This window comes from Hypanus sabinus, chromosome 4 (genome assembly GCF_030144855.1).
Source record: "Hypanus sabinus isolate sHypSab1 chromosome 4, sHypSab1.hap1, whole genome shotgun sequence".
Classification (NCBI taxonomy): Eukaryota; Metazoa; Chordata; class Chondrichthyes; order Myliobatiformes; family Dasyatidae; genus Hypanus; species Hypanus sabinus.
The window spans coordinates 147,115,278-147,138,133 of record NC_082709.1 but is presented as its reverse complement, the minus strand read 5'-3'; the positions used below and the strand labels follow the sequence as shown (position 1 = coordinate 147,138,133).

The 22,856-nt window shown below is 35.6% G+C and overlaps 1 protein-coding gene across 6 annotated transcripts in view; it reads left to right on the top strand.

The window, feature by feature from the left end:
- Positions 1–22,856, top strand: part of nme7 (NME/NM23 family member 7) — a 161,149-nt gene that overhangs the window by 34,706 nt on the left and 103,587 nt on the right. For 3 of the 6 annotated variants that reach the window (XM_059968312.1, XM_059968314.1, XM_059968317.1), the window contains exon 2: positions 8,323–8,430. In XM_059968312.1, coding sequence (XP_059824295.1) covers positions 8,323–8,430 — 108 coding nt within the window. Of the gene's footprint in view, positions 1–5,196; positions 5,316–7,256; positions 7,347–8,322; positions 8,431–22,856 lie in introns of those variants that run through there. The other 3 variants (XM_059968315.1, XM_059968318.1, XM_059968316.1) reach the window with 2 other exon arrangements.

The window sequence follows — 22,856 nt, the reverse complement described above, 5'->3', positions numbered from 1 at the left end:
TCTTGCGGTTACTGACTTTTTTTAAACTTGTCTGTGCATGTGTTGGGCTGTGTTTTCTTTTTACTTGCTGCACTTTAACAGGTTGGTAACCATCTTGGGTTCATTTTAAAAATACCTTGTCACCAATGTTACATTTTGTAGCTTCAAAACTTTAAACTAATTGCAATAAAAAGACAGGGGTCTGAAATTATGTGAATTTTAAATTTATTGCTCACTTTAAGCAAGGTGCTCATTATCACATTGTAGTTTGATTACGTGATTACATAAACAATTTACATATTTTTATATATAACCTGTAATAAATTATTTAAACAAACAAGAATGCTTAAACAATATATATATATCCAGAATGAAATGTTAGAGAAGGTGGTAGAGGAAAGAGCAATAACAACATTTGAGGCTTCTAGGTACTTGAAAGAGCATTGAGGGATATTGGAATTAATGTGGTGAAGGGGGGTGGGTGTATATGTCGGTCAGCTTAAATGTGTTGGGCCAAAGGGGCTGTTTTTAGGTTGTACGACTCTAATGTAATAAAAATACTGGATTCTTGTTTTGCCCAAAAGTACCTATGTATTAGATAGTGAAATTAATACTTAGTTTACCAAAGTGACAAATTTTAATGCAAAATAAAACTATATAATTTCTCCTTATCTGTTGTTTGTCCTTCACTGTACTCTAGGCTCTCTTGCTCCCCCTCAGTTCTCACAGGCTGGCATTCTTAGCTGTTTTCTCAGTCTCTGACTTTATTTTGGTTTTGTCAGCCTTTTAACTTGTATTTTATTTTGAATTATTTTTGAACTGCCTTGATCATGATTATGTTTTTGGGTGCTGAAATTAGATGGACGTCTTTAAATCTTGAGTGACTCCTGCTGGTATTCTTAATTTTGGTTTGATTTTGGTGATGCAGTGGTTTGTAATGATATTTTAGAAGTTAAACTAATAAAAAAATTCTTAAATTAATATTTTATTTCCATATAAAAGTAGCTAAGCGTGTTGCACTAAAAATGAGAAGTGTTTCTTTTAAACAAAATGTAATTTTGGGAGAGGTACAGGGAGCTTTGGTCCACTTGACACTAGGCAGAACAGCCGTTCAGTTTGGGCTAGATGACGAAACAGCCTCTTTCTGTGCTGTAGTACTCTCTCACTCTATGTAATTGTGAAGTATTTTAAATAGAGCTTTGAAGTTGCAGTATTAAAAGTTTTTTGAGCTTAGTAACAAGCAGATCTGGTAGTTACACTTTCAAAATTTTAATCAGATATTTTGGAACCAGTTCCAATCAGATTATTGTAGATTGTATTTGAATGCTAAGATTATGATGTCATCAGCCAAAATACATCAGTAATTGTATCTTTTTGAGATTACTGTAAGTTTCAAATTCTCAATACAGACTGACATTCTGGAAAGAAATTACTTGTTGCATTCATATTTCTCAAGTGACGAACATTAAGGGGAATGTTGCCACCATAATCTAAATACAGAATCTCCCTAATTAATGCTGAAATGAGTTTCTAATATTGTACTATCAGCGATTATCTTCAGAATACAGTGCTGCTTGTTTTCCTGAAGAAAAACATATTGAACAAATTTGTGGTAGAAATACATAGTACTTCAAATTTTCAAGTCAAATTTGAAATGTTCACTGGTGGGATAGATTTCAAGATTGAATCATTTTTGTTCTAAATTGAACAGAATCAGAATCAGGTTTATTATCACTGGCATGTGTTGTGAACTTTGTTAACTTAGCAGCAGCAGTTCAATGCAATATGTAATCTAGAAAAAAATACTGATAATAATAAATCTTTTACAGTATATATATTTAATAGATTAAAACTTGTGCAAAAAAACAGAAATGATATATACTAAAAAAGTGAGGTAGTGTTCAAGGAATAAATTGCCATTTAGGAATCGCATAGCAGAGGGGAAGAGGCTGTTCCTGAATCACTGAGTGTGTGCCTTCAGGCATCTGCATCTCCTACCTGATGTTAACAGTGAGAAAAGGGCATGTTCTGGGTGCTGGAGGTCCTTAATAATGGACACTGCCTTTCTAAAACGCCGTTTCTTGAAGATGTGCTGGGTACTTTGTAAACTAGTACCCAAGATGGAGCTGACTAAACTTACAACCTCTGCAGCTTCTTTTGGTCTTGTGCAGTAGACCCTTCCATACCAGACAGTGATGCAGCCTGTCACAATGCTCTCCACGGTACATCTATAAGAGTTTTTGAGTGTATTTGTTGACATACCAAATCTCTTCAAACTCGTATTATAGTCACTATCTTGCCTTCTTTATAACTGCTTTGATATGTTGGGACCAGGTTTGATCCTCAGAGATCTTGACAGCCAGGACTTGAAACTGCTCACTCTCTCCACTTCTGATCCCTCTGTGTGGATTGGTATGTGTTCCTTTGTCTTACCCTTCCTGAAGTCCACAATCAGCTCTTTTGTCTTACTGACATTGACTGCAAGGTTGTTCCTGCGACACCACTCCACTAGTTGGCATATCTCTCTCCTGTACACCCTCTTATCACCATCTGGGATTCTACTAACAATGGTTGTCTCATCAGCAAATTTATAGATGGTATTTGAGCTATGCTTTGCCACACAGTCATGGGTATAGAGAGTAGAGCAGTGGACTAAGCACACATCCCTGAGGTGCGTCAGTGTTGATCGTCAACGAGGAGGAGATGTTATCACAAATAATTTGTGATATCTTTGGTTCTATATGTGATATCTGTGTTGCTCTAGATCTCCAACATCTGCAGATTTCCTCATTTGTTATACCCTAATCAGGAGTAAGTTGCCAATTCATCTGAGAATATAGTATACGTTTACAATGACTATTCTTTTAAGCATCCTGGAATATCTCGATCGGGGAAAAATTCCTTTGAGATCCAGAACTATTCTGATTGTGTGTTATCTTTTTATCCCCACAAGCTTTTTATAAAGAGAAATAATGAAAATTTTCACAGGTTTTTGGCTTGGTACTATGCAGTAAATGAAATTTAACATTTTTCTTTATCTGCTTTTTACTTAGAAGTAATAGATTATTTCCAGAATTAGAGCGCACAGTCTCAAAAATGAGGGACAACCCTTTAGAAAAGAGGAAAAGACGAGTTTTTTTTAGCCAGATAGTAGTGAGTCTGTGGAATACTCCCTCCATAGACTGCGGTAGAGGCAAAGTCCGTGTGTATGTTTATAGTGGAAGCTGATTGTTTCCCGATCGGTCGGGGTGTCAAAGGGAATGGCGAGAATATAGATATGTGGAATTGAGTGGGTCTGGGATTAGCCATGATGGAATGGCAGAGCAGACTTGATGGGTTGAATGGCCTAGTTCTGCTCCTATGTCTTGTGGTCTTATTGCAAATTAAAAATATTAAAAAATAACTGTTGAGCATTAGCCAATTTGTTAGAAAAGCTGAATTTTGAAGTAGGAAATACTATAAACAAGCTCAAGCAATATCTGAAAGGAGAGATATGGTTAGTTTCAGGTTAATGATCGTTGATCAGAATTAAAATTAACTATAAATTATCATAATTAATATTCAACTATTCTGTAGAGTAACTTTGGCGACACTTGATTTTCTTAAAGTAAGCATTAAAACTATTGTTAATTGTTAAGCAATTTATTTTTCTGTCATTTTAATTATACTGTTTTGGAGTTCATTCACCTAAAAGGGACTTTGTTTTGAATGATTTAATTTGAATTTCTTGAATGAAATGCAGTATTTGCATGTAAACTCTAATCTTTTACAACCTATTTCTTTGCTGGACTTTGGTCTTGAACATCAAAAGCCATTGACCTGAAGTGCTAAAACTCTCTGCAGATCTTTTGGATTTGCAGCACTTGCTGTCTATTTTACAAAAAGTAGATCCTCCTTTTCCATTAGTTATGCAGAATTAAACAAGGGTAACTCTCCTGAGAAAGCCTTCTCATTCCTGTGCTTGCTGATGCGGAATAATTTTGATAGGACAACACTTGGCCATGTTTTTATAACCTTGGTTAGTGCACTTCCAAGTTTTTTTTAAATCTTGCTTTGGCTAAATATTCTTTTGTATGTTTTGATTTACTTCCTGGATAATAATTAACATTTATGGATTTTAAATTTTGTTTAGAAGTGTCAGAATTACAATGGGATTCAGAAATTACCAACTATATCTTCCATGTCTTGGTAATGTCCAGATGCTTTAATTTGTCATCTTTACCATTTTAAAATCTGCTGCTTTATGGCTAAAGATGAGAAAAGATAACAAGAATTAACATTTGTAGGTGGTTAACTGTTGGTTCTCTGATTTTTGTTCTGGCATTTATTTTTCTCAATTTTGATGTAGCTTATCTTGGGCCATCAACAATCACCATTAAATACCATTCTAATTTAGGACTGACAAGACTACTCCACTTGTAGAGAGGTGGAATTCATGGCTCTCTGTAGGAATAAGCAGATCAGGCAGCATTAGTGGACTGATTCATCTAGCAATGTTAAATCAATAACTACAACTATAACAAAAGAAACCAAACCACAAAACTCCGGAGTTGTCGTATAACACTGGATATTCCAGAAATGGGGCACACTGCTACCCATCAAGCCAACCGTTCTCAAAATCACTTGACCTCCTATCAATGTATTAAGATAAAGGCAGAAATCAAAGACTGTTAAAAGCATGAGGTTAATGATGTACAATTGAAGACGGTATGAAGTTCAGTGTTAATTGTTTGCAAAGGATCTTCTTCAGCACAGTTGATGCTCATTAATTATAGCTACTGTTAGGATAAGATGACAGTTTATCACTATGACAGTTGCGCAAGTGTGAGTCTTAAGTCTTCATGTGATTTTTTTTTACAACCCATTGAAGATTTTTAAAAAGACCATTTTGTTCTAAAGAATGGTAGATTCTATGTGAATTATCTCAACTTCTTTCTTTGTACTTTTCTAAAGCATCAGATAGTCTAAGATGGAATTGTTAACTATTCCTCAGTCACCAAATTGATCCATAGCTTTTTAGTTAATACAGTAAAGCCCCATCTGCTGATCCAGATGCCAAATTGCTGACAATGCTGAATAATTGGGTCATCGATTACTAGAATTTTACTGATGGGTTGGTATTGTTTAGATGTTTCTCAAGGTTCAACGTAAAGTTGTTATCAAAGTAAATGTATGTCACCATATACTAACCTGAGATTCATTTTCTTGCCGGCATTCACAGTAAATAAAAAGAAACACAATAGAATCAATGAGACACACAAGACGGCCAACAACCACTGTGCAAAAAACAACAAACTTCAAATGCAAAAAGGATAAAAACAACAATAATAATATAAGTAAGCAGTAAATATTGAGAACATGAAATGAAGAGTCCTTGAAAGTCAGTCCATTTATTGTGGGGGAAATTTCAGAATTGGGATGAGTGAAGTTATCCCCTCTGGTTAAAGAGCTTGATGGTTGACGGGTGGTGCCTGTTCCTGAATCTGGTGGTATGAGTCCTGAGGTTCTTGTACCTCCTTCCTGATGGTAGCAGTGAGAAGAGACCATGGCCTCAATGGTGGATACTGCTGTCCCGTGACAGTGCTCCTTGCAGATGCACAAAATGGTGGAGAAGGCTTTATCTGTGATGGAGTGGGCTGTATCCACTACTTGTCAAGATCTTTGATGTTTCCATACCAGGGTGTGATGCAACCAATTAGCACACTCTTCACTGCAATTTTATAGAAGTTTGTCAAAGTTTTAGATGACCTGCTGAATCTTCACAAACTTCTAAGGAAGTCGCAGTGCTGCTGTGCCTAAGAAGAATAATGTGAGCTGCCTTAATGACTATCGCTTGGTAGTACTCCCATCTACAGTGATGAAATGCTTTGAGAGGTTGGTCATAACTAGACTGAACTCCTGCTCAGCAAGGACCTGGACTCATTGCAATTTGCCTAATGCCACAATAGGTCAACGGCAGATGCAATCTCAATGGCTCTTCACATGGCCTGAGACCACCTGGATAATACAAACACCTATGTCAGGATGCTGTTCATTGACTATAGCTGAGCATTTAATACCATCATTCCCACAATCCTGCTTGAGAAGTTGCAGAAGCTGAGCCTCTGTACCTTCCTCTGCAATTGGGTCCTCGACTTCCTAACTGGAAGATCACAATCTGTGCAGGTTGGTGATAATATCTCCTCCTTGCTGATGATCAACACTGGTGCACCTCAGGAGTGTATGCTTAGTCCACTGCTCTGCTCTCTCTATACCCAGGACTCAAATACCATCTATAAATTTGCTGATTATACAACCATTGTTGGTAGAATCTCAGATGGAGATGAGAATGTGTAGAGGAGCAAGAAATGCTAGCTAGTGGAGTGGTATTGCAGCAACAACCTGGAACTCAACATCAGTAAGACAAAAGAGCTGATTGTGGACTTCAGGAAAGGTAAGGCGAAGGAACACACACCAACCTTAATAAAAGAATCAGAAGTGGAGAGAGTCAGCAGTTTCAAGCTCCTGGGTGTCAAGATCTCTGAGGATCTAACCTGGTCCCAACATATTAATGCTGTTATAAAGTAGGTAAGATAGCGACTATACTTCATTAGGAGTTAGAAGAGATTTGGAATGTCAACAAATGCACTCAAGATCTTCTATAGATGTACCGTGGAGAGCATTCTGACAGGCTGCATCACTGTCTGGTATGGAGGGGCTACTGCACAGGACTATAAGAAGCTGCAGAGGGTTGTAAGTCAAGTCAGCTCCATCTTGGGTACCAACCTACAAAGTACTTAGGACATCTTCAAGAAACAGTGTCTCAGAAAGGCAGTGTCCATTAATAAGGACCTCCAGCACCCAGAGGGTGCCCTTTTCTCACGGTTAATATCAGGTAGGAGGTACAGATGCCTGAAGGTAATGTCAAGTAGCTGGCCTATTGAAAGTTCCATTTGGTAGTCACTGTCTTTCTCCCTGTATTTCCTTATTTCCCTATGAGTTTTTATCTAATTCTCTTTTTCATCTGCCACCATCTGCATGCAAGATTAGTGCAATTTGTTCTCTTATAAGATCTTTCTGTTTTTTGTTCTTTTAGTAGTTACCTTTTAACCTTCATGTGCCTTTTATTAATCTCTCACTGAAGTTAATTTACTTGCTCAACCTGTCCATTGTTTTGAGCATAACTTTTAAATTTCCAGTTAAGCATTTCTGCAGTAAGGAGAACAGCGGCAGCTTCTCCCTCGTATTATTCTAATCAGTGCTATTTTTGAATTGAAACAGTCTTATAATATGCTGCTCAGAACTGGACTGGTTGTGGCTGCCCCATTGTTTTCAGATGTTTTAACATGACTGTCTTTCTTTTATAATCTGTGTCTCTTTGTTGGAAAGTAAGTTTTTTTTTAATCTGCCTTCTCAACTTGCTCTGCCAGTCTTGGATGCACTTACAACAGCTTCTTGCATTTTGCAAGAGGGAATACTGAATAGGATATCAATCAAACAGCCTGCTTTGTTCTCGATGGTAAAAGAAAAAAAATCTAAAAACTGCAGATGCCAGAAATCTGAAATGATAAACCTGTGCCCTAAACAACTCCACTCATTCACTTTCTTCATTCGGATTTCACGATGGGAAAGTAAATAGTTCATGGCTTGCTAAATATTCTTTTGTTTTGGTCTCCTCTGTAATCTCCTCCAGTTACATAAATGTTGGTGTTTATTGCAAGGCTCTACTACTTCAAAGTGCATAGGGTAACCTGATGTGGGATATTATCTGGGGAAGTGGGACAGTGCCTTGTGCTCCCAGTGGCCAAACAAAAATGACATGGATGGTTGGAATTAAGCAAACCATTTGCGTTTTTTTGTTGCAAAGTTAGAATATTTTACACCTACTAAAAGTTGGAATATTCAGTATAATATCGATTGTCATAAATTGCAATTTAGCCTGCTTAAATTCAGTTTAAATTATGATTTAATATATTTATATGTTTGCATAATTTTAGAGATCACTCATTGCATTGCTCACAGATTTATCTAAATATATCTTATTCTTTTTACTATTTATGATGCTCCTGCAATGTGAAATCATGGAATGAAGATGGTTTTCATTCATCATATAGTGTTAATCTCCCATACTGCATGCAGAATCATTTACATAGGACCATAATTATGTGAGCCTTACTATTAAGTGATTTGTTAGTTAAACTTGCCATATGTACAATACTACTGCATTTCAGTATTAAATATTTGAAACAATTTAAATTTATTAGCTTGGGAAATTAATTTTGAAAATAACCATTTGTAAATGATTTATTTGTTTTTAAACTGTCAAATTTTAAAATTTGATATCTTTTTATGATTCCTTTCTAGAATCAAGAAGAGCAATTATCATTTATTGCAGAATGGTATGATCCCAATGCAAGTTTAATTCGCCGTTATACGTTCCTGTATTATCCAAAAGATGGATCTATTGAAATGGTAAAAGATATTTTTAAGTGTTTTTTACTTCTATTTGAATTGTTGCATTGGATTCCAATTCAAAGTGGCTATAATTGGTTATAAGTTTTTGTATGCAATTGAATAAAAAGTTGCAACATTACTACATGCAACAAAATATTTTTATGGACCCAAAATTAAATTTCACAAGAACAGTAAAAACTAATCTGTGCTATAATTATTTGCTTATTTTTGTAACCTTCCAGAGCCGCCTCCAGAAAATCCATGTGCAAAGCATCACCTTAGTGCATTTCTCATCCTGGTTATATGTAGTTGTTTTTTTCAGATCTTGTTCAAACATAATACTTGTATTAAATGATTATGTCCAAGAATTATTATTATTAAATGTTATTTTTTGATCATCAAATTACTTATAATGAGTAATGAAGTTTCCAATACATTTTGACATCAATTGTTTCCTCAAGTTATGGGATTCCTAAGTTTTGTGTTTTTAAAAACTGCAATATTTAGAACTCTTTCCTAACTTCATTGAAGTCTCAGCTTTAATTACCTTATAGCCCCTTGTTACTTACTTCCTAATCAAGCAAAATAATTCTTCCATATCCACCTATTAACTTGTTCTATTATTTTTAAATCGCAACTTCTAATCTGCAGAATACAATCCCATTTTTTTAAGTATATTCTTGTTATCTATTGATTCTTCCTCCAAAGCCTATATCTTTCCTGTGTTGGAATACCTAGATCTCCACAATACTGATAGACTTTTATGAGTAAAAGGTAGTCTTTATCTTTTTGTGTCCAAGCCCTTTGAGTATCCACTAACCTTTGTGATTTAGTTTTACTTGTTCATGACATAAATTTGTGCGTGGACCATTTAGGATCTTTGAACCTCTGTTTCTAACTTTTCATCTCTTTAGGAAGTTTTTTTTTACAGTCCTAATTGATACCCTGTTTTTTTTTTGCTTCTGTTGATTACTTTTTTTTATCAATGGTCTTTCTGCCTTGCAAGCTAAGTAATTATGTAAACAGCTTACAGCTTTATTTTTCAGATTTGAGCAATCAGAGAACCTTTGCGTTTCTCCTGCTTTTGTGCCTTGCTGCTCAGACGATGTCCTAGCCAAGTTAATAATGCGAACTTCAACTTGTGTTATGTATCTGTTTTGAAGGACATGATAAAATGTCTTTTATGTACGTATAAATAGCTTGCAGAGATAGGTCCTGTCCACCTATATCAGCTCTTCAATAAAACCAACAACATGCTGTATTTGAAGCAAATCTTCCACTGATCAACTGTAAAACTTTCAGTGTGTTCAGTCGTTTTGGTAATTTGAGTCTCTGGTAATTTCCTGGCTAGTGATTTTTGAGGTTTTTCTGCAGTACACTATGTGGGATCCACATGCTACATCTGAAAACCAAGATGTTTCTTTCTGACCTACTGCGAGATTCCAAGTGTCTCTGTCTTTGAACCTAGTTTTATCCATTTAACAAATAATGTATTGTGAAGTTACCTCATAGACAAAGCCCGCTGCTTGTCTATGATTTCTTTCATTACAACTCATATGCAAGGGAGGGATGGATTATATTGATGTAAGTATTGATACTTGGCATTTATATATTAAAGACATTTTAAAAATAGTAATTTCCCTTGAACTGGATAATAGTATACTTTTAATTTTTTTTCCATCTTGAAACATGTTTTGATCTACAGCATCTGGCCACCCTGTGATCTCTGTCATGGAGGCTGGGGTCAGAAAATTCTTCAAGAAGATGAACCCTTGCAAGGCATACCCTGGCTGGGTACTGAAAACCTGTGCCAATGAACTGTCTGGTTTTTTTCAAGGACATCTTCAACTTCTTTTTGTTGTGGTCTGAGGTTCCTGTCTACTTCAAAAGGGCAGCAATCATGCTGGTGCTTAGGAAGAGCAGGGTGAAGTGCCCTAATGACTGTAAACTGGTAGCACTCACACCTATCATAATGAAGTGCTTTGTGACGTTGATGATGGCTAAAATTAACTCCTACCTGAGCAACAACCTGGACCTGTTACCATTTGCCTACTGCCACAACAGGTCTACAGCAGATGCAATCTCACTGGGTCTTCAATCTGTGTTGGAACACCTGGAAAACAGCAAAATATACTGAACATCGGGTTTCTGTTTACAGTTCAGCATTGAATACCATTATCCCCTCGGTATTCATCACCAAGCTTCAAAACCTAAGCGTCTGTGCCACCATCTGGAACTGGATCCTTGGCTTCATCACTGGGAGATCAGTTTGGATTGATGATAACACACTGTGATGATAGGGGATTTGTTAATGGAATGGACAGCAGGTTCTGTGGGTGAGAAAGAGATTCTCAGATTCCCAGAGATTCTGTGCCTCCCAGGTTCCAGGGTCTGGGATATCTCAGATAGAGTCCTCAGCATTTTTAAGTGGGATGGTGAACAGCCAGAAGTCGTGGTCCAATGACATGGGTAGGATGAGGGACAAGGTTCTGCATAGGGAGTTATGTGCTAAGTTAAAGGGCAGGACCTCCAGGGCTGTTTCTCAGGATTGCCACCCATGCCATGTGCTAGTGACTCTAGAACTAGGAAGATCATACAGTTTATTACATGGCTAAGGAGTTAGTGTAGGAAGGAGGGCATAAGATTTTTGGATCATTGATCTTTCTTCCAGGGAAGGAGGGACCTGTACAGAGTGCCTTAACAGTTAGTGGAGAGATTGTGGAGGCATATGTTGGTAAGACCTCAGACAATGTTATGACTCAAAAGGTTGAGCATGGTGTGACAAAATCGGAAAGGGTGAATACAGGACTGAAAGTGTTGTATCTGGATGCACACAGTATACAGAATAAGGTAGATGAATTTGCAGCAAAGTTGCAGATTAGCAGATATGATCTTATGGGCATCATGGAATCATGGCTGGAAAGTTATAGCTGGGAGCTTAATGTACAAGGATACACATCATATCAAAAGGATGGGCAAGAAAGCAGAGAGGGTGGCATTGCTCTGTTGGTTAAAAAAAGAAATCAAATCATTAGAAAGGGGTAACAGGCTTGGAAGGTGTTGAATCATTGTGGATAGAGCTAAGGAATTGCAAGGGTAAAAAGACTCTAGTGAAAGTTGTATACAGCCCTCCAAACAGCAATAAAATGTTACCTCCAAATTACAGTGGGAGATAGAAAATGCATGCCAAAAGGACAGTGTTATAATAATCACGTAAGACTTCAATATGCAGGTAGATTGGGAAAATCAGGTTGGTGCTGGATTGCAGGACAGGAAGTTTCTAGAGTGCTGACAAGATGGCTTTTTAGAGCAGATCATGGTTGAGTCCACTAAAGGATCAGCTTTAGTGGACTCAATCAATTCTGGATTGGGTGTTGTGCAATGAGTCAGAATTGATTAGAAAACTTCAGGTAAAAGAACCCTTTGGGGCAAGTGATCATAACATGATCAAATTCACCCTAAAATTCGAGAAGAGAAGCTAAAGTTAGATGTATCAGTGTTACAGTGGAGTAAATGGAATTACAGAGGCATGAGAGAGGAGTTGGCCAGAATTAATTGGAAAAGAACACTGGTAGGGATGACGGCAGCACAGCAATAGCTGGAATTTGTGGAAGCAATTCAGAAAGCACAGGATATATACATCCCAAAGAGGAAGAAGTATTCTAAAGGAAAGATGACACAACCATGGAATACAAAAGAAGTCAAAGCCAACATAAGAACCAAAGAAAGGGAATATAATAGAACAAAGATTCAAAGATTAGTGGGAAGTTAAAGGATTGGGAAGCTTTTAAAAACCAACAGAAGATAACTTTTTAAACAAATAGTCATGGAAGAGGTAATGATGGAATACAAAAGTAGAACTAGCCAATAATATTAAAGAGGGTACCAAAAGTTTCTTCAGATAGATAAAGTATAAAAGAGAGATGAGAGGAGATGTTGGATTGCTGGAAATGTAGTAATGGGGACAGCAAAATAGCAGATGAACAGAAGAAGTATTTTGAATCTGTCTTCATTGTGGAAGGCACTAGCCATATGGTGGAAGTTTCAGGTCTTAGTGGTAGAAGTGTGTGAAGTTACCATTACTAGGGAGAACGTTCTTGGGAAACTGAAAGGCCTGAAGGTAGGTTGGTCACCTGGACCAGTTGGTGTACACCCCAGGATTTTGAAAGAGGTGGTTGAAGAGATCATGGAGGTATTAGTAATAATTTCTTAAGAATCACTAGATTCGGGAATGGTTCTGGAAGACTGGATATTTGCCAATGTTACTCCACCCTTCAAGAAGGGACAGAGGCAGGTGAAAGGAACCCATAGTCAGACTTCATTGGTTGGGAAGATGTTGGAGTCAATTATTGAGAATTAGGGCTCAGGGTACTTGGAGGCACATAATAAAATAGGTCATAGTCAGCACAGTTTCCTCAAGGGAAAATCTTGCCTGACAAATCTGTTGGAATTCTTTGACGAAGTAGCAAGCAGGATAGACAAAGAAGATTCAGTTGATATTTTGTACTTGGATTTTCAGATGGCGTTTGACAAGATGTCACACATGAGGCTGCTTCACAAGCTACAAGCCCATGGGATCACAGGGAAGATTCTAGCATTGATTGGCTTACTTTATCATGTGCCTCCAAGTATATTGAGCAATTCAGGAACAGCTTACTTCCCTCTGCCATCAGATTTCTGAGTGGCACGTGAGCATTACCTCATCAATCTTTCTGCACTATTTATTTTGTAATTTACAGTAATTTTATTTCTTTGGACAGTAGTGCTATAGCAAAACCACAAATTTCACAACATGTACAATAAGACTGATTTATAAACCTGTTCTGAAATTGCTTGATTATTTCTTAACAGAGGTAAAACAGAAAGGAAGTAAATTTGTATGATAACTGAGAGTGGTATTTTGCAATGAGACACTTGCTCCTAGTTTTCATCATGGTTAGTTAATACTGATACCAACTACTAATACTAACACTTCCACTAATGCGATTTATCTAGTTGGAGTAGAATGTAGCAATTGCCATAAGATTAACAGGAAATGCTGAATAACCTCTTACTGTATTCAGGGTTTCTATGTAAAAATATGTGCACGCTATTGGGATGATTGATCCATAACTTCCAGTTTATTTGTCACTTTTTAAAAAATGTTTAGGAGATTGATCGACACACAGGTTCAAAGTTTGAAGAAAATTTATTATCAAATTACTAACTTGAAATTCATTTTCTTGCAGACATTTACAGGGGAAAATGAAGTAATACAGTAAGATTTTATAAATAATATATATTTGTAAACCCTTTGCAATAACCTGGTTTTCTTCATTAATTTCTCATTAAATGTGGCCTGTTCTTCATCTAAGTCACAATAATAGACAAACACAATCTGCCTAACTAATGACACACAAACAATTGTGCTTCTCGTCAGTACTTTCTTTTTCAATCTTTTTATTATTATTATTAATATCAACATAATAAGAATAATACATAGTGGGATTACAAACTTACAAATTTAAACTAAACATGAAAGGATACAGAAGCAATAGTTACAACATAATTAAGTCTTCCCAAATCATGAATGATACAAATATCATATAAACAAAGCAAAACTAGGTATATCATAATATATATATTTAAAAAAACAGAAAAGAGAAAAAGAAAAAAAATTCCCTAGAAAATCTAATCTAACAACCTAATAACTAATAAAGAGAAAAAAAGGGAAGAAAAAAAAGAGAATGAATAATGGGCTATTTATAATATCTATTAAAAAAATACAAAATCATCAGTGTCACCAACTCCGATCCTCTCAACATATGTATAATCAAAACTGGAAAAACGGATAGGTTTGGAACAGGGTCAAATTACATCATATGAAAATATTGAATAAATGGTCTCCATGTCTTTTCAAATTTAATAGAAGGGTCAAATACAACACATATAATTTTCTCCAAATTTTGACATAACATAGTCTGAGAAAGCTAATGAAATATGGTAGGGGGATTAATTTCTTTCCAATTCAACAAAATAGTTCTTCTAGCCATTAATGTAAGAAATGCAATAATTCGGCAAGCAGAAGAAGATAAATGGATTGAGTCCATCATTGGTAAACCAAAAATTGCAGTAATAGGATGAGGTTGTAAAACAATGTTCAATACCGTGAAAATAATATCAAAAATGTCTTTCCAATATTTTTTCAAAAGCGGACATGACCAAAGCATATGAGTTAAAGACGCTGTCTCAGAATGACATCAGTCACAAATAGGATTTATATAGGAATAAAAACGAGTCAATTTATCCTTGGACATATGAGCCCTCTGCACAACTTTAAACTGTATTAATGAATGTTTAGCACATATAGATGATAAATTGACTAATTGAAGAATTTTATCCCAATTCTCAATAGGGAAAGTAAGGTTAAGTTCTCTTTCCCAATCATTTTAATCTTATAGAAAGGCTCTGAATGTATTTTCATAATTATATTGTAGAGTTTTGATATTACACCTTTCTGAGAAGGATTTAGTTCTAACAAATTCTCCAGAATACCCAAAGACTCAAGATTTGGAAAGGTAGGAAGTACAGTGTTTAAGAAATTCCTAATCTGTAAATATCTAAAAAAATGAAATCTAGGCAAATTATATTTATTAGATAATTGTTCAAAAGACATAAAACAATTATCCAAAAATAAATCGGAAAATTGTAGTAATCCTTTAGTCTTCCAAACTGAATAAGCTTGGTCTATAATAGAAGGATGAAAAAAGAAATTGGATACAATAGGAATAGTTAAAACAAATTGATTCAACCCAAAAAATTTCCGAAATTGAAACCATATACGTAAAGTATGTTTAACTATCGGATTGTCAATTCGTTTCTGCAATTTAGAAAGAGCAAAGGGAAGAGAAGACTGTAAAATAGAACCCAGTGAAAATCTTTGTACAGATTTAGTTTCCAGGTTCACCCAATGAGGGCTAAAAGATAAATCCCAATCCTTTAACCAACTTATCAAATATCGGATATTAACTGCCCAATAATAAAATCTAAAATTAAGCAATGCCAATCCACCTTCCTTCCTTGCCTTCTGTAAATATTTTTTACCTAATCTAGAATTTTTATTCTGCCATATATATGAGGAAATTTTTGAATCAACATTAACAAAAAAAGATTTCAGAATAAAAATTGGTACCGCTTGAAATATATATAAAAGCTTGGGTAAAATAATCATCTTTATAGCATTAATCCGACCTATCAGAGATAAAGATAATGGTGACCATTTAGTGAACAAACATTTAATCTGATCAATTAAGGGTAAAAAATTAACCTTAAATAACTCCTTATAATTTTTTGTAATTTTAATCCCTAAGTATATAAAAGAGGCATTAACGAATTTAAAAGGTAAATTTCCATAAATTGGAACCTGTCTATTTAAAGGAAACAATTCACTCTTATTAAGATTTAATTTATACCCGGAAAAATTACTAAATTGAGCCAACAATGATCTAACTGCAGGAATGGATTTCTCAGGATCAGAAATAAATAATAATAAATCATCTGCTTATAATGATAACTTATGTATATCCATCCCACGAGTATTGCCAAAAATGTTCGGTGATTCTCTAATAGCAATTGCCAAAGGTTCTAAAGCAATATCAAATAATAATGGACTAAGAGGGCAGCCTTGCCTAGTACCCCGAAATAAACGAAAAAAGGGAGATCTTTGATTGTTAGTAAAAACTGAGGCTTCTGGAGTATGATATATCAGTTTAATCCAGGAAATGAATGTCGGACTAAAATTAAACTTCTCAAGCACAGTAAATAAGTATGGCCATTCAACTCTTATCAGATGCTTTCTCCGCATCTAATGAAATGACACATTCTGAGGTGCTACGTGAAGGAGTATAAACAATATTCAATAATCTAATATTGAAAAAAGAATAGCGATTTGTAATAAAACCAGTTTGATCTTCCGAGATAATTTGAGGTAATACCTTCTCCAGCCTGGACGCCAGTAACTTGGAAAAGATCTTGGAATCTACATTCAATAAGGATATTGGTCTATAGGATGCACAGTCAGTAGGGTCTTTATCTTTTTTCAATATTAAAGAAATGGAAGTTCTATAAAAAGATTGTGGCAGTTTACCCAATCTAATTGCTTCTTCAAAAGCCCTGCTTAACCAAGGAGAAAGAGTAGAGGAAAAACACTTTAAAAATTCCACTGTATACCCATCTGGACCTGGTGCTTTCCCAAAATTCATAGAGGAAATAACCCCTTTAATTTCTGCATCCGTAATAGGAGTTTCTAATATTGAAAGATCATCTGATGATAATTTTGAAAAATTCAATTTCCCAAGAAAATCATGCATGGTATTATGATCATGAGGGAATTCAGAATGATACAGGGAGGTATAAAAATCGTGAAAAGGTTTGTTTATCTCATCATAGTTAACTCTCAATTCACCATTCTGTTGACAAATCTTAATAATTTGACGTTTAACCAAAGCATTCTTCAATTGATTAGCTAACAGTTTACCAGATTTATCACTATGTATATAAAAATCAGATCTGGTTTTCATTAATTGATTTTCAATCGAAGATGTAAGTAATAAACTGTGTTCCATTTGAATTTCAACCCTTTGTTTGTAAAGCTCCTTACTAGGAGCAATCGAATATTTCTTGTCAATTTCTTTAATTTTATCAACCAATAAAAGAGTTTCCTTTTTAATACGTTTTCTCAAACCAACGGAATAGGAGATAATCTGTCCACGTATATATGCTTTAAAAGTGTCCCAAAGTGTTCCGCAAGAAATGTCATCCGTAGAATTAGTTGAAAAGAAGAAATCGATCTGTTCTTTCATAAATTTAATGAAATCTGGATCTTGCAATAAGATAGAATCAAATCGCCATTGCCTAATACTAGAAGCTGTATCCATTAATTTAATAGAAAGTTTCAATGGAGCATGATCAGAGATGGCTATAATATCATAATTACAACCAATTACAGATAGAATAAAATGAGAGTCAATAAAAAAAAGTCAATTCTTGAGTAAGAATGATAAACATGTGAGAAAAATGAAAACTCTTTGTCCTTAGAATGCCAAAAATTCCATTATCAGTCAAAAAAGAATTAATGTAAGTGGCCAACTTATTAGGTAAAGTCTGAGTGGATATAGATCTATCCAGCAAAGGATTTAAACAACAATTAAAGTCACCACCTATTATTAACATATATTAATTTAGATTAGGTAGAGAAGTAAATAAGGACTTAAAAAAATCGGGATAATCCACATTTGGAGCATGAACATTAAGCATAGCAACCTTTTTGTTAAAAAGTAACCCAGTAGTTAACAAAAATCTGCCATTCGGATCCGAAATAATATCGTGTTGGACAAATGTAATAGAGGAGTCAATAAAAATTGAAACTCCTTTTAGTTTGGCATTCGAATTCGAATGGTACTGTAGATCCCTCCAAAACCTAAGAAAACATTGATTGTCCTCTTTCTTCACATGAGTTTCTTGTACAAAAATAATATGTGCATTCAGTCTTTGGAATACTTTGAAAATCTTTTTCCATTTAATTGGATGCTTTAAGCCATTAGTATTCCAAGAGACAAAATTAATGGTCTGAGCCATATTTCTGAAATCAACCCTTTGGTATATAAAGAGTTAACCAAGTTATGAACTCATGCACACGGAAGAGGAACAAAAATAAGGGGTGGACCCGGAAGTGACGACATCGCGGACATTTTAGTAGTTTAAAATCAGCCCAAATGAAAAAACTAAAAAAAACAGGTAAAAGGAACAATAAATTTAGAAAGGAAACCCCCACTCCCCATGAAGAAAAAGTCCATCCTGAGCCTGGAGAAGGCTAGGAAAAAAAAGGAATGATACTAAATCTACCCCCGTATCACCAGAAGGCAACTCCAAATATATAAAGGGGGGAGAAAAAAGATCCAATCAAACTCCGAAAAAGTAATTATCACTCTATTAAAACAAACTTCTTAATATAATTGCTAGTAAAAAAAAACAAGAAGAATATAAACACTAGTAACTTATAAATCGGGTTAAAACCCAAACAAAAAAAAGTTAAAATGTGATAAGAAATGCATTATAGGAAGAAGACAAGAGAAAAAAAAATGGCGGAATCAAAAAAAAAGCAAGAAATATTTTAGAGAAGAAACCGCCATCTTAGTCACACAAAAAATGAAAAGGATAATATCAATCCGTTTAAAAAAAATTCACCTTCAAAGGATTAATAATAATGACCAAAAATAAAGTACAGTGGTTAAAGTAAGTAAAATAAAAAGATTAGTGCGTTGAAAAAAACTTTAATTAGAATATAAAATACAGAATAAACCTACACCAATAGCCAGAAACAAAATCTGGTTTTGGAAGCAAAAACTATCTTGTAACGATCAAAATCACTCATTTATTAGAAACGAGAGTCCAAAGCTGTAGGATAATTCTCATCCAGAAAGCTTCGAGCTTTAGATGTGGAGAGAAAAACACGCCGTGGTGCATTCGGAAGCGAGATTCTAAGCTTCGCAGGGTATAAAAGCGCTGGTTTTAGATTTTTCTCATAACATTCAGACATCAGAGGTTTAAAAAGGAGCCTTGCCTTCATTAATTCTGGGCTAAAATCCTCCACTAATCGAAATTGGAAATCTTTGAATTTAACCATCCCTAAACGCTGAGCCACACAAATAAGTTGCTCTTTAACATGCACATAATGAAATCGAACAATTACAACAGGTGGTTTAGATGAAGAATTTGATGATCGGCACATAATTCTGTGGGCGCGATCAAGTAACTGAGGACTGTCTGGGAATACAGAAGGGAACACATCCTTTAAAAGTTGAGCAAAATGCTTCGAGGGGTCCCTTTGTTGGATACCTTCCGGGAGACCAAGTATGCGTAAGTTCTGTCTTCTGGACCGATTTTCAAAGTCAACACTCTTGGCTTTAAATGTTTCCACCTGTTTAATCTTCGAAGATAATTTCTGCTCCAGTTTTTGATTATCAAGTCTCACTTCCGAGCGTCCTCTTGCAAAGTTGCGATTAGAGTTTGCTGCTGTTTAACTACTGAATCAGTCTTATCCATAGAATCCTGGAAAGCCTTTAGATCTTGTTTGAAAGTTTGTCGTTGTTCTTCAAATTTTTCGTTTAAGAGCTCCAATAACATATCAGGTCAATTCAGTACGCTTAGGATCAGTCTTTTTTTCTCTTTCCGTTGCCATTAGGATCTTTCCCAGGGTCTCGCCCTTTAGATCTTAAAGCCATTTCTGTACTCATTTCTTCAAAATTCACAGTACACTCTTAAAGATAAGTCCAAAAAAGTAGCAAGAATCTTTTGGTGTAGGTAAAAGTAAGTTAAATAAGGGTGATCATAAGTTAAAAAAAGTAAAGGTTATGGAGCGAATCTGAAACAGCACTCACTCCATGAGTGTCTCCTGGTGACTCCTTCTTGTCAGTACTGAGTACACTATTTAAACAATTACAGTCTAGGTCAGGGGTGGGCAAACTTTTTGACGAGGGCCACAAAGGGTTCTAAAATTTGACAGGGGGGCCGGACCAGGAGCAGATGGACGAGTGTTTTGGTAATACACCTCATAAGAGAAAATAAAATATCATGGGATATGTAGAAAACATGTGCTTTAATTTCAATTGAAAATGAACAAATGCATTACACAAAATATCTGTCTTTGAAGTCCCATGGTATTTAGCTATTTATTGAAATGACTTTTAAAACACTGAAAATTAAATGAATAAAATACAGCTTTTTTTAAATAGTAACAGTTATTATTTTAAAGCACTGAAAATTCTGTTATCCTTCAAGATATTATCATCATCACTCTCCTCCTGACTGTCTTTATTTCAAAAACAGTAGGAGATGCAGGTCTACTTGTCCTGCTCCTTCTTATTCAATTGTCCCCTGTACCAAAACTCAACAACGACCCGCGCAATGACAGAACAGTGAGAGCGTGCCAATATGCGGAGCTCTGTGCTCGCAAATCCCCGCAGGCTATCTCCCTTAGCCGGAACGCTGGCTAATTATGAGCCAGTTCGGATGTGCCAGGAAATGGGTCGCCATAAGGTCACAAAGTAAAGCGCAAATGTGGAGTAATATGCTGCACCTCAACAAAGGTCAATGTATATAGAGTGCGTCATCTATTGGGAAAACGCCAGAATTGCGGGGAAAAAACGTTAACAAGGTTTATTAATATAATTTCATTAAGTTCTGCGTGCCGGATTAAAAAGCTTAACGGGCCGCATATGGCCCGCGGGCCGTAGTTTGCCCATGCCTGGTCTAGGTTCAAAAAAGAATTTGAACCTCAGGTGTAATGCTTTGTACAAATGCTATGTGGAGTCAGGTGTTCCAATCAATGATGTGAGATTGGAGGTGTGGGTTGGAGAGGTGCCCTGCCAACTTTTTTTTTAAAAAGACACACAAAGTCAGGTTACTTTCTTTCTCAAGAAAGATCTGTCCGTGTGCACCCATGCCTCACTCGAACAACTTGTAGAGGGCCTTAGAAGAAGAATTGTAGAGGTGCATGAAGCTGGAAAAGGCTACAAAAGCATTTCCAAAGACCTGAGTGTTATCAGTCTATGGTAAGTGTAATTGTCTACAAATAGAGGAAATTCATTACTATTCAATTCTGCCTAGGAGTGGGCATCCTGCAGAGATCACACCAAGAGTACAATGTGCAATACTGAAGGAGGTGAAAACCCAATGGTAACAACAAAAGACCTGCAGAAATTGCTAAAGTCTCTGTTCATGTGTCCACTATAAAAAAAAAAGCACTGAACAAGAATGGTGTTCAGAGAAGGACACCAGGAAGGAAACCACTGCTCTCAAAGGACATTGCTGCATGTCTAAAATTTACAAAAGGCCACCTGGATGCTCCACAGTACTTCTGGGACAATGTTCTGTGGATAGATGTTTGGAGGAAAATAAGGCACTGCATACCAACAACAAAACTTCATCCCAACTGTGACGCATGATGGAAGGAGCATCACAGAGGATGTCAGGGTAACAGTCCGTCACCTGAAACTTAACAGAATTTGGATGTATCAAGACAATGATCTGAAACACAAGAGTAAACCAACATTAGAGTGGGTTTAAAAAGAGGAAAAAAGTTGTATTTTGGAATGGCCAGGCTAGAGTCCAGACCTTAACCCAAGTGAGATGCTATGGCATGACCTGAACAGGGCTGTTCATGCAATGCATCCCAGAAATATTGATGAATTGAAACAGTTTTGTATGGAAGAATGATTAAAAATTTCACCTCACCGATGAGCAAGTCTGATCAGCACCTACAGGAAATGTTTGGTGGAGATTAGTGCTGCTAAAGTAGGTTCTACCGGTTATTAAATACAAAGGTTCACATAAAGTAGGTTCATATTTTTCGCCAGGGCTGTAAATAATTAATGTGTTCAATAAAGACATGAAAAGTACAATTGTTTGTGTGTAATTAGTTTAGGCAGATTATGTTTGTCTATTATAGTGACAGATGCGCATCAGACTACATTTTATGAGTAAATAACGCAGAAAACCAGGTAAATGCAAAGTGTTCACAAACATTTTCTTACAACTGCACAAGTATTTGTTTGTGTGTGTCTGTGTGTATATGTATATTTGCTTTCTGACTCTTCTATGCATTTGAAATTTGTTTCTATTTCTCATAAACTAGGAAGAACTGAGGAAGGTCATCAACCTGAAACTTTAACTCTGTTATTTGTCTATACAATTTCTTTGATTGTCATTTGAGCAAGTAGTGTTATACAACCCTAGGATGGAAGCCTTTAGCATCTGGAGATTTGTTAGTCCTTAATTTTTCCATTAATTGTAGGACTCTTGTCTCTGCATCATCAATATTCTAAATCTTTGGATATCCATAATGTTTCCTCTTCTTCCACCAAGTATGACAAAATATCATTATTTTAATTTACAGTAGCTCTATCACTTTTATCAGGTTGCTAATGTGACTGTAAACATTTTGATTTGATTCTGCTACCTGGTGCCTGTTTCCAACTTAAGGATTTCTGTGGAACTACAAAATTAGATATTTCTTTAATTGGCTGAGATAATGTTTCATTAAAGTAAACATTGTTTATCAGGATGCCCCTTTCCCTTCCCAACCCATTTCTGATCTAAGATCATTGGAATGGGTAAGAATTGAATAATTTAATAGAAAACATCTATTGATCTGGTCTTGTCCTTGTTCAGTATATTTCTGGTTTAATGTTATTTTGCATATAAGATAACACAATGAAATGGAGATGACACTTTTGAGTTTCGTCAATATCATGCTACTGTAGTTACTTACAGGGGTTCCCTACCTGGAGTCCATGGACCCTTAGCTTAATGGTATTGGTCAATTCCATAAAAAAAAGTTTGGGAGCCCCGCTAATCTAGCATTTTATGGTACTTAATCATCATTTTAATGTCAATGTTTAGCTTAC